The 10,475-nt window shown below is 47.5% G+C and overlaps 1 protein-coding gene across 2 annotated transcripts in view; it reads right to left on the bottom strand.

Moving 5' to 3' along the window:
- Positions 1 to 233: 233 nt before the first annotated feature.
- The window catches only part of SETD3 (SET domain containing 3, actin N3(tau)-histidine methyltransferase), a 48,340-nt gene continuing 38,098 nt past the window's right edge, over positions 234 to 10,475 (bottom strand). For both annotated transcript variants that reach the window (XM_016220171.2, XM_016220172.2), the window contains 5 exons: positions 7,647 to 7,721; positions 6,420 to 6,586; positions 5,474 to 5,559; positions 2,254 to 2,414; positions 234 to 1,598 (listed from right to left, as the gene is read on the bottom strand). In XM_016220171.2, the coding sequence (XP_016075657.1) occupies positions 1,143 to 1,598; positions 2,254 to 2,414; positions 5,474 to 5,559; positions 6,420 to 6,586; positions 7,647 to 7,721 (945 nt within the window). In that variant the 3' untranslated portion in view covers positions 234 to 1,142. The remainder of the gene's footprint in view (positions 1,599 to 2,253; positions 2,415 to 5,473; positions 5,560 to 6,419; positions 6,587 to 7,646; positions 7,722 to 10,475) is intronic.

Raw genomic sequence — 10,475 nt, 5'->3', positions numbered from 1 at the left:
TCCTGCTGCCACCAGGCCCTCCCCCTCCAGGGCCACGTCTAGCAGCCGGTGAGGGGCTGAGCGAGCCTCTGTCATCTCAGAATCCCCAGGGCCAGCACGGCACAGGCTCGCAGCACGGCACAGGCTCACAGCACAGCTCAGGCTAAAACCCTGCCTGGTGGGTTCGAAGTGGTTTGCATAAGAGCTTGATTCAAAGAGCTTGTCCCACTCCAAAGAAAAGGAATAGACAAATGTATTAATCACGTTTTCTTTTTAATAAGGCTTTTTACTCAAAAGTGTAGCTTTGAAAATTTCTAGCCTGTTGTGAAAACCAGAAGAGCCAGGGAGCCGCCTCACTCTGAACCGGGCCGCGGGAAGCTGCGGCCACTGTGCCGGCAAACTCCCGCTACCAACACCGGGACCAAACGCAGCCCTGTCAACTCAGCCAACATTCAAAACTAGGAAGATGCGTGTCCTACTTTGATTCAAGGAGAAAGGACATGTTCTTAATACAGTAAAACAAAACACAAAAAGGAAAAAATTTTTAGAAATCACTAGGTGTGTGCGTGTGTATTTATATAATTAGGATTATCATCAACATTTAAAACTATTAAAAATAAGGCTGCCACCTTACCTTTTCTTATAGTACTGGAGTGTTACACTTGGGGGGGGGGAGGAGATTTTGTGCAGACAAGTTTCCAAACCTCAAGCCCATTCTCGGCTATGACTGCGCACCCCCCTCCCGCCCAGAACTCCAGCCCACCGCACGTCCTTGCTGGCAGGAGGCAGAGCAGGCCTCACTCTGTTGTCACGATGACAGGCCCACAAAAGCACAGCTGAGAGGAGCACATTCTTGCCCAGGAAGAACGCACTCTGCCCACAACGGGTCTGTAGCATCTTCCAGGCACCTCTCTCCCCTCTGCTGTCATGGTTTGATAACTTGTTTGTTCTGCCTAAAAGCAAGATGGCAATCTTAATGAAAAAGGGAAGCAGATTTTTTAAATAACTTAAAAAAATTATTTTTATATAAAGCAGCAAAAACACTTTCCTCTCTGCAGAAAAAAACCACAAAACAACAAAAATTGAAACAAGGAGCCACAGCGATGGCAATGTAAGTGGACTGTTCACGAACTTGCTGAACTGTATTCCCGGGCAGACAGCCCTCAGAGTGGCTCTGTAACTCCCTTGGTGCTCTCTGAAGAAGGTTCTTTGGCGTCTTCAGTCGCTCTTTTCCTTTCCTCTTGATCTAAACTCTCCTTTTCTAACCTGGTCCCGTTGGGGATAGAGTTCTGGCCATTGATGAGCCCGTTCTCCGCAGCCTTGGCACGGCTGACGACCTCCGAGAGCGTGAGCGCCTCCTGCGCGCCCGCCTCCTCCTCCAGGCTCCGCAGGACCAGGGGCAGCCTCGAGTCCGCCCCGCCGCCCTCCAGCAGCCCGGGGTTACTCTCCTCATACTTGGGCAGCGGAGCTCCCTCCTCCATTTGCTTGCGGTAATACTCCCGGTTTGCAGCTGCACTCTTCACTGCTTTTTCCAAAATCTCTTTCTCACCCAAGCGCAGCTTGATGGCCATTCTCGCACGAACAGAAAGGTCTCGGTTTTTCAAGAAGGACTTGTCTTCCTAGGAAATGAAAAAGATCAAAATTAATCACAAGAAGTTTAACTTGGCAAAACTACAGAGACAGAAGGCAGATCAGCTGCTACTGGGGGTGGGGGGCATGAGGGGCATCTTGGGGGTGACACGGGGTGCTAGAACTTGACTATGGAGGTAGCTGCACGACTATATACTCACACCATAACGTGCACTTCAGCAGGGTGAACTGTACTGTGTGTAAACCGTGCCTCGACAAAACAATCATAAAACAGAAAAGAGGAGCTTCACTCGAGTGGTGCCTTAACACATCCAACAGAGAACCTCACTTTCGTTTAAACTGCTCTGTCCGGTCCTATGCACTAACGGGCCCAGGGCTCGGCCCTTGACTGAATGGATGAACAGAAGAATGAATGAATGAGAAGCACTTGGAGTTAGTGGCTCGATGGCCGGCTTTGAAAGCACGGATGAGAGCTTCTATCTGTCATACTGTGCGCATTACAAGTTACAGAGACGTATCCAATCATGCTAACACTTAGTAGGCAATTCTGCCACATGACCCTTTGGTAAGCATAAATGTGTTTAATAGGAAAAGGAGCTATAGTAATTTACACGTAGGAAGGACTCTCTTATTAAGCATCTTTTAAGACATAACAAAGCTCAAATCCTCATTCAGTCAAGTTACCTCACTGGTTGTCTTATATGTTTTTAGAAGAAGGGAGGCTCGATCTTCAAGGAACGTCCAGAGTTTGACCTCGTTGTCCCAGCTCACAGGATACTCGGAGTTGCCCAGGGTGAAGATTCTGTCGATGGCATTGTCACCTAGCAAGTGCTCCTTTAGTTCTTCTACAAGAAGCACAAACAGCCATCTGTTAGGGAAACAGCACTCCTCATCTTAAGCAATCCACCTTACAAAACCGCTCTCCAACAATGCCAATGCCACTCCCTGCAGCTCATGAGCCAGGCCATTTCCAGACTCCAGAGTGAGTGGGAGCTGAGTGTCGCTTGGGGCAGGAAAACAGGTGAGGGCTTCCTGAGCTGGAATCCAGAGGAAGCCTCCATTTCCATGGTGTTTCTGAGGGACACTGAGAGCCTTCAGACAGTTTCACGGGATACTTTTTAAAGACAACCTACAGTGGCATTTTGACAACACCCTTCCTACAGGCCATGAGCTCCATCACACCAACCGGGTCAAAAAGACATTTAGGTGAGCAATGTAATGAATGAACACAAACAGCAGATCACTGCAGCGTACCTTCTACTTTAAGTCTGATCGGGGCCACTCCAGTAGCTCACCTGACCAGGCTATTTATCCCATCTTACAAGCACGCCACAGACTGAGGAAAACAAGAAAATGGACTAGAAAAACCTAGTTAATGAGAAACGTGCACTGTCCCTCACTTGTCGGTAATTTAAATAGCAGTTTCAAATAAGCACAAGTGAACACCTCAATTACCTTCGACTGTACTTAAGAGGAGGAAAGGGCTCAGCAACTGCTCAGAGCAGCGTAATCTCTTGGCACATTACCTCCAAAAGACCAAGACATGCTGTCCTATTCATGCAGCAGAAATCCACCGCTTCTCATGCAATTATGACAGTGTCTCTTTCAGAGCAAAATGCCCCACAGCTGTCACTGTTTACAATTCAAATACAAGAACTTCTGCTGCCAGCAAACCAAACTTTTATCAGAATTAGCGTAACTCCAAGGACACATCAATTGTCTTGACATGACAAACTGTCTATGACTAAAGAGAAATGAAAAAAATCAACAGAGAATCTGAAACGATTCAAATAGTTCTTCTTTTTAAACAAAATAGAAGTTAATCTAATGTTCAAAAATAAAATTCATTAAGTTGCCTTTGTTAGTACAGATCATAAGACTCAGGATTTTTCAGTTTACGTTCTTTGTATAAAGTGATGAAAAGTTTAAGATGCTCCCTTAGGGGTGGAAACTGTTTCTGCAGCCCCGATACTGAGGTTACTGTTTTCGTTTTCTTCCTTGACCTGCCCGTTTTATGCCTCCGCACTGGTAAGCTGCGGGCAGGAGCACAGCTCTCCCTGACCCTTTCTAGCAGTGAAGCTGGACTCATTCCACATCACTGCAGAGACAATGTCACCAGGAGCCCAGTTGGGAACACTTAGGAAGTAACCCAAGGCTCCTGTGGTGGTTGCCTTCCCCGCCTTTCCTCTGGTAACAGGCCCTGGAGCCACGCTGTCCTCATGGGGGCTCCTCAGCTTCACCCGGAAACTGTGGGATTGAGCATATGGTCACCTGAGGTGGCCGGCACCCTCGCTCCTCAGTCTGGTTCCTCCGGACCCTGGGGATCTCTTCTGTGAATGATGTCATTTGCAAACCAGCAGCAGCCACATGGTATGCCTGGGGGCGGGCTCTGGGATTAGCAGAGCTGCGTTCCAAGTCAGAGCCATCATCTGCTGGCAGAGTGGCCAAGTCCCTCATTCTCGGTGAGGGACTGGCATTTCTACATCAGTCCCGTGGGAAGCCTTCTCTCTCCAGGTGATGGCGATTAATATAAAGTGTGTGGCACACTTAGCATTGTGCAGGGCACACAGTGGGCACTCATACAACATGGTTATCATGACCGTCACCTCTTCATTATAAATTCCTTCAGCATGTAAATTGGGACACTCAACTCTATACCCCTATACTTCATGCAAGAGAAGCCCAATCAACTCTTAACTCCATTCATTAAACTGAACTGATGAACTCCTACCAAAGTATGAAGTTACCAAAGCTCTCACGTGAGTGATGGTGAGGTCACAGCACCGTGGCTGTCCCACAGCTCGTGAGGGACAAGTGCCACCTGGTGCCTCGGCGGGTTCTGCAGTTGGTGTCTAAGTGGCCTGTGTTGTGGGACTAAGTGTCCTCTACCTCCATCCTTGTGAAGGCCCCAGACCTAGGCAGCACTTCTCCTGGATCCAGATATGAAGTCAGGGAGCTGGGGATGGCCAAGCCTAGCAAAGTCCCCTCCATGGCCCATGGTTTATTGCCACAGCCCAATGCCCTTCCCTCATGCCCAGGCAGCTGTGTGCAAAACACTCACTTGTCTGTTCAACTAGGCGGCCGCTTGCTCGCTTGCTCACACTCTCTCCCTCCCTCCCTCCCTCCCTCTTGCTCGCTCCCTCCTACCCACTCTGTTCCACACAGATGGGGTTTAGGGAGTTGACAACAGCAGCATACACACGCAACTAAAAACAAAGCCTCAGCACCCAGGTATGTGCAGCAGTTTCAGATGAAAAATGAAAAAAACACAATGGGTCTAATCTCAGTAAGAAACCCCAAATGAGTTGTCTAAGCAAGCATAAAATAGATACTCAATACATATATTTAACTCTTTCTATGCCTAGAAAGACAGGCAGAGGCAGGAACATTTTGTAACTGAAGCAGATGGTTTGCAGTTATTTACTCTAACTGGACGCCCAGCATTGAAAGACCTGCTGGGGATTTCAGACTCACATACAGAGCCGGTTAGCAAACGAAGCCCAGTCGCCCAGGTAGGCCACTGCTGAACACATGACTTCAGCGTTGACTAATCATTAACTGCTCTGCGTGCATCGGAGATCGGTACAGAGGGAAACTGGGCTCTGTCAGTCTTGGGTAAGAAGCACATCGACAACTCCCATCTTTAAATGTGAAGCTCGATACAGTCAGACAATCAAGGTGTTTTCTCCCAAGCAGTAGAAATTGTTTACGACAAATGAATATTGACAGCACTTAATAAAACATTTCCAGAGTAAAACAGAACTTCTTTCTCTATTATTGCTATCTTACCCTCCTGACAAAAGGTACTTTAGTTTTCAGCAATTTTACCTATAATCTGAACCCCAATGCTTTATATTTTCATGAATTTTTTTTAAATGAACGTTTTCTCCCTGCACTGATTTACCTTCGGTCATGCAGAATACTCGGAGGAAGGCCAGCAGCTGGGCAGAGATGGGCGGCTCCGTAAAGTGCAAGGCGAACACGCTGGAACTGGCAAGACAGGAAGATCAATCACCCTGCTGCAGTCACCGATGTGCTCCTAGGGAACCCCTTAAAGTGCACTCTGTGTGGCTGTCCCCAAGGAGTACAGAGCGGCAGCAGGAGTCCAGCCCCTCGTCTCAACTATGAAAGCACCCGGCACGGGCAGGAGGCCCGGCTGACTGACGAGCACGGCCACGACCATCTCTGCTGGCAGCTCTCACAGTCTAACAGCCTAACCTCAGGCTGCATACAACACACCAAAAGAATTAAGCATACCCGTGGGTTCTTAAAAAATGTTAGCCATAATTTATGTTGAGTTCACATTTTAATCATTAATCAAATATTGACAAGTTCAATAAAAAAAGGCCTGGATAATCCGTTTTCATTAAGAATGGTTCCTCCATTCCCCGGAGAACTAATAAATCATAATTCTTGTCTTCTCTATCATTTTGCACTTCAAATGCACTAAAATCTTAAAGAATTTAACCAGAAATTCTTGAAATCACTGAGGATCACAACTTCATTATAGAAACTAATGGTGGCAAAGAATTAAATGAAACAAGCTGATACAGGTCATTAACCTTTTCAAGGTGAGAGACATTAATGATACCAAAGTAGTTATTTAATGTAATGAGGATTTCGGGCCACCTCCTCTGGAACTGCTGTGAGCGCTTCCAGTGACACAATTACGTTTATCTGAGATGCTGGTGAACCACCAGGCTTCTCCATGGTTAAACTTGCTGTGTAACAGGGATAAGGGGATTAAGACAAACTACTGTAGAGAAGTTCTGCTAACACACCAATTAAACATTACGCAACGGGAAACATTTCAAGCAGCACAGGAAGGAGCTGACCAGGTTGCTACATACGTGGGGATGCCAGCACGAGCCAAGACCTCGGCCTTCATCGCGTAGAGCCTGTCGCTTTTACTCACTCCAAGCTTTATTTTCACTCTGTCGTGTGAATTATTGTCAAAGAAAAAACCACTGTGGATCACAAACTCTGCATTTGACCGAGTGCCATAAAATATGTAAATCTGAGATGCAGTAAAGAAAAAATAAAGGGACATAAAAGAAACTTAACATCCATTCTTAACACAGAGCAGAGGAAAGGGTCAGCTCTAGTAAGTTAACACTTTACACTATGGCAACAAGGTGCCCTACAGCGATTCCGCTCCTGTCCTGTACACCACATGCACTAGGGTGGTTTCAGCAAGACATGCAGTCTCCCCAAGTTCCTGAACTGTCAGAGGGGAGAGGAGGAGCGTCACCTCCGCCACCCACAGGCCTCGCTCACAGTCCTGTCCCTCTGGGGGAGGGAAGACGACTACCTTCTGCCGCCCTCCACTACGCACCACAACGCACCACGTTCCTCCTCCCTTTCAATACAAGTCTCTTTCTTCTGGAGCGAGTTTAAAGTGACGTCTGTCAGAAACTCATTTCCAGATCCTATGGCAACTCTGGCCTAGCAGGGGGGTCTACGCAGTTTTCTGCAGAGAGCGGGCCAGTACTCTGATAGTCTAACAGTCTTCATTCTGTTCAACTGGAACGTCAATGGTCTACATCAGTTCCAGGTTTTTTTTATACTATCCGCTTGGTCGTAAGACTGATAGAATGAAGGTATTTACAGGAGCATATTTTCAAACTTACTGAAAGGCTCAATCCTGCCCCTACCCACATTATTAGATAAAAATTCTAAGACTAAAGTGAAAGTACAGGAAGGTAGATCTTGTGGTTTCTGACTCCTTGATGTTTTTGCCACTTAAGGAGCCTCCTTTCAGAGGTTCTAGTCAACAGAAAAAGAAGTAACAACCCTGCAGTTTATAAAACTGAAGAATCTGTCCTACTGCCGTAACACAAAGCTGATTTTCAGTCGAAAACTTCACTAATATTAGGTCAACTTGGCAAATAATGGCATTGAAATCTTTTTTTCTTTGTGGATGCAAAGGTCCAACGCAAAGCACAGTGTGTTTACAAGCTTTACGTCAAGATTGTTCCCCATACGATCCAAAACACAAGTCCCCAGCTTTCCTGCCTGGCCCCGCATGCAGTCCACACCCACTGGCCGTCCACACCTGTCAGCTCCCGTGGACCTACCTGCTCTCCAGCCCGGAAGTCCTGCAGCGCCACGCACTCACAGCGGTCATCCTCCAGGTTGTACCCAGTGGTGATCTGGGGGGAACAACAAGGGTCTCTCGCTCAGGAGGGTCTTTTTGCGGCAATTAGAAGATAAAGGCTACCCACAGACATGTGGGCTTTATAAAACTGAGCAAAGAACTGCTTGTTTAATTAACACTATTTACACCGGAAATTCTCATGGAAGATTCTGTACCTGAAGGATGTACTCTGAGGAAAATATATTGTATAGATTTCCACTTGCTGGTCTCAACCAAACATAAACTGTTTATTACAAAGTGAGTGCCTTTGAGAGCCCTGTGTGGGGGGAATATGCTGTGGATTGAGAACCTCAAGAAGACTCTATTGACTTGCAAATGCTTTCTCCATCTCATGTTTGCCCTTTAGGAAACAAACAGAAGCGAGTTTTCCATAGGGAAAGAATCAGGGGAAAAGAAAAGCCCTATTTCTAAGTTAGGTGCATTTTACTTTGAAATCAGAGAAATTAAAACTTTCATATGAGCACAGGAGAAATAACTTACTTGTATTCTGTTCACTTTCTCTATCTCAGAGCTACATTGTGAGAGTTTCTGAGCCTATTACTAATAAACACAGAAAACCCGCATCTCGCCTGGCCAGGCGTGGCTCAACAGTTGAGCATCAACCTAGGATCCAGGAGATCGTGGTTTGATTCCCAGTCAGGGCACATGCCTGGGTTGCGGGCTTGAACCCCAGTTGGGGGCGTGCAGGAGGCAGCCGATCAATGGCTCTCTCATCATTGATGTTTCTCTTTTCCCCTCTCCCTTCCTCTCTCTGAAATCAATAAAGATATATTTAAAAAACAAAGAAAAGAAAACCCGCATCTCCCCTAATCTCTCCTGCCCTGATGGGAGCCAGGCAACATTGAGGTCTGGGCACTCAAGTCACAAAGAACTCCTTGCACCTCAGTGGGTGTTTTGTTTTCTAAATTATCCTTGGAGTGTTTCCTCCCAGGTCAGTCCCTGCAAGACAAGGGCCTGGGTCTTTCTCGCTTTATCATTTGCAAAACCTTCCAAGTGGCCTCCAATTCCAGGCCTGTCCTGCAGCCTGAGCGACATCATGGTGTCGCCCTCCACTCTAAAGCCTTTCACTGCCCCACCCACTCTGCCTGCAGAAAACATCCGAACTCCCAGGCCAGTTTTCGAGGAGGCCCAGGCCTCCCTTCAGCCTCCTACATGCCACTGGCCCGCCACACTGGCCACCGTTCTATATCTCCCTCATGCCAGGAACTACCCTCTGCTCCTGTTCCTCCAGAGACCCATTCAAGCCTGCATGCCCAGAACCCATGCTCACATCTCTGCCACCCACAACAGGTGATTTACCTGTGTGCCTACCCCACCAGGCAGAGTGGAGCTCCCCTCACCTGTGTCTGGGACCTCAGCACGCTGTACCTAATACCTGACATTGCCTTTAGAATACTCCCTTGATGCACAAACCCTAGGAGAGAGAACAGGGCCTTCTTAGGAGTCTGCCCATCCCCCACCCCAATCTCTTGGACTATCTGTAAAGGCTAATTACTTTTGACCTCCTCACTTTGCCCTAGAGAATTAAAATTCAAGACCAACAAGTGCTACTTGCTAATAAAGGTACCAACACTTTGGGTCCAAAATATAAATACTTTGAGTCTGGGAACAGAATTCTGGGATCAAAGGCTATGTGGCACTAATTTTTAAACCCAACATCCCAGAAGCAATGGTTATTGAACCACATATCTAGAAACCCTTCATACTCCACAAGGCCAATCAGAAATGGGAAGGCCATGAGAAATAAATGAGGCCAGGCATGCTGGCAAAAGAGCTCCATGAAGCTCCTGCCCAACATCAGAATCACGTTCCTGACCCTAAACATGACCTTGGTAATAAGGTTTGGAATAGGAACTGCCCACCAACTCCAGCCCTGAATATCTGGAACTCAGGGATGTCACAGGGAGTGAACAGACAGGAAGCAGGAGGGACAGGGGAAGGGGCCAAGGAAGTGGGCAAGGCCAATACCACATAAAAATGAACAGGCAGAAGAAATACAGGAAGTAGACATCAGGACAGGAAGGGAGGCCTATGGAAGGGGAGGGGAGGTGATTTTGTGCAGAGTGCTCAGGATGGCCTCACCTGGGGAGGGCTATGAGGAATTCTGCAGATACCCTGGGGACAGTGGTTCAGTCAAAGGAACAGCAGGTGCAAAGGGCCCAAGGTGGGCATGTGCTGGTGTCTAAGGAACCACAAGGGACTGGCCCGGGTGTTTTGGGGTGTAGCAGGGACACGCTGAACGGGGCTGTCTTATCTGCTACTGGAAAAACCTGGGCTTTTACTGCGAGCCTGGAAGACTCATGTGGATCTAAATGTTTTAGACTTTCAATACTCAAACAGAAAGACTCGAGAAAAAAGCCTCCCTCGATTCTGAATGAATTTCCAAGATTCCTGCATCCTGCCTACAGTCACACAAACACCAGCGCTGAGCATCCCAATGCTGTACCTACAGGAGCTAACACAGTGGCCTACACACCGTGCAGGAGTGTACTTCTCTGTAAATTCAACAACTCCAGACAGGAAACCTGCTGCTTATGTGAATTCTCAACAAGTCGTGCAGAACTTAAAGACATTATTTCTTACAGCTTGATACCCAGTCTCACGAACTTTTTTGTTTCTGCGAGTGGCCAGAATCAGCTCACGCTCGCCAGGGCCTCTGGCTGAGGCATCATCCAGCCTCCATCTCCTCTGCTTCCCGTGCTCCTTCCTGGCACAGCCTTGGTCTTTGCACTGCTCCCATGAGCAGGCT

The sequence above is a fragment of the Miniopterus natalensis genome, chromosome 1, assembly GCF_054644295.1.
Source record: "Miniopterus natalensis isolate mMinNat1 chromosome 1, mMinNat1.hap1, whole genome shotgun sequence".
Lineage (NCBI taxonomy): Eukaryota > Metazoa > Chordata > Mammalia > Chiroptera > Miniopteridae > Miniopterus > Miniopterus natalensis.
This window is presented reverse-complemented; position numbering and strand designations above follow the sequence as displayed.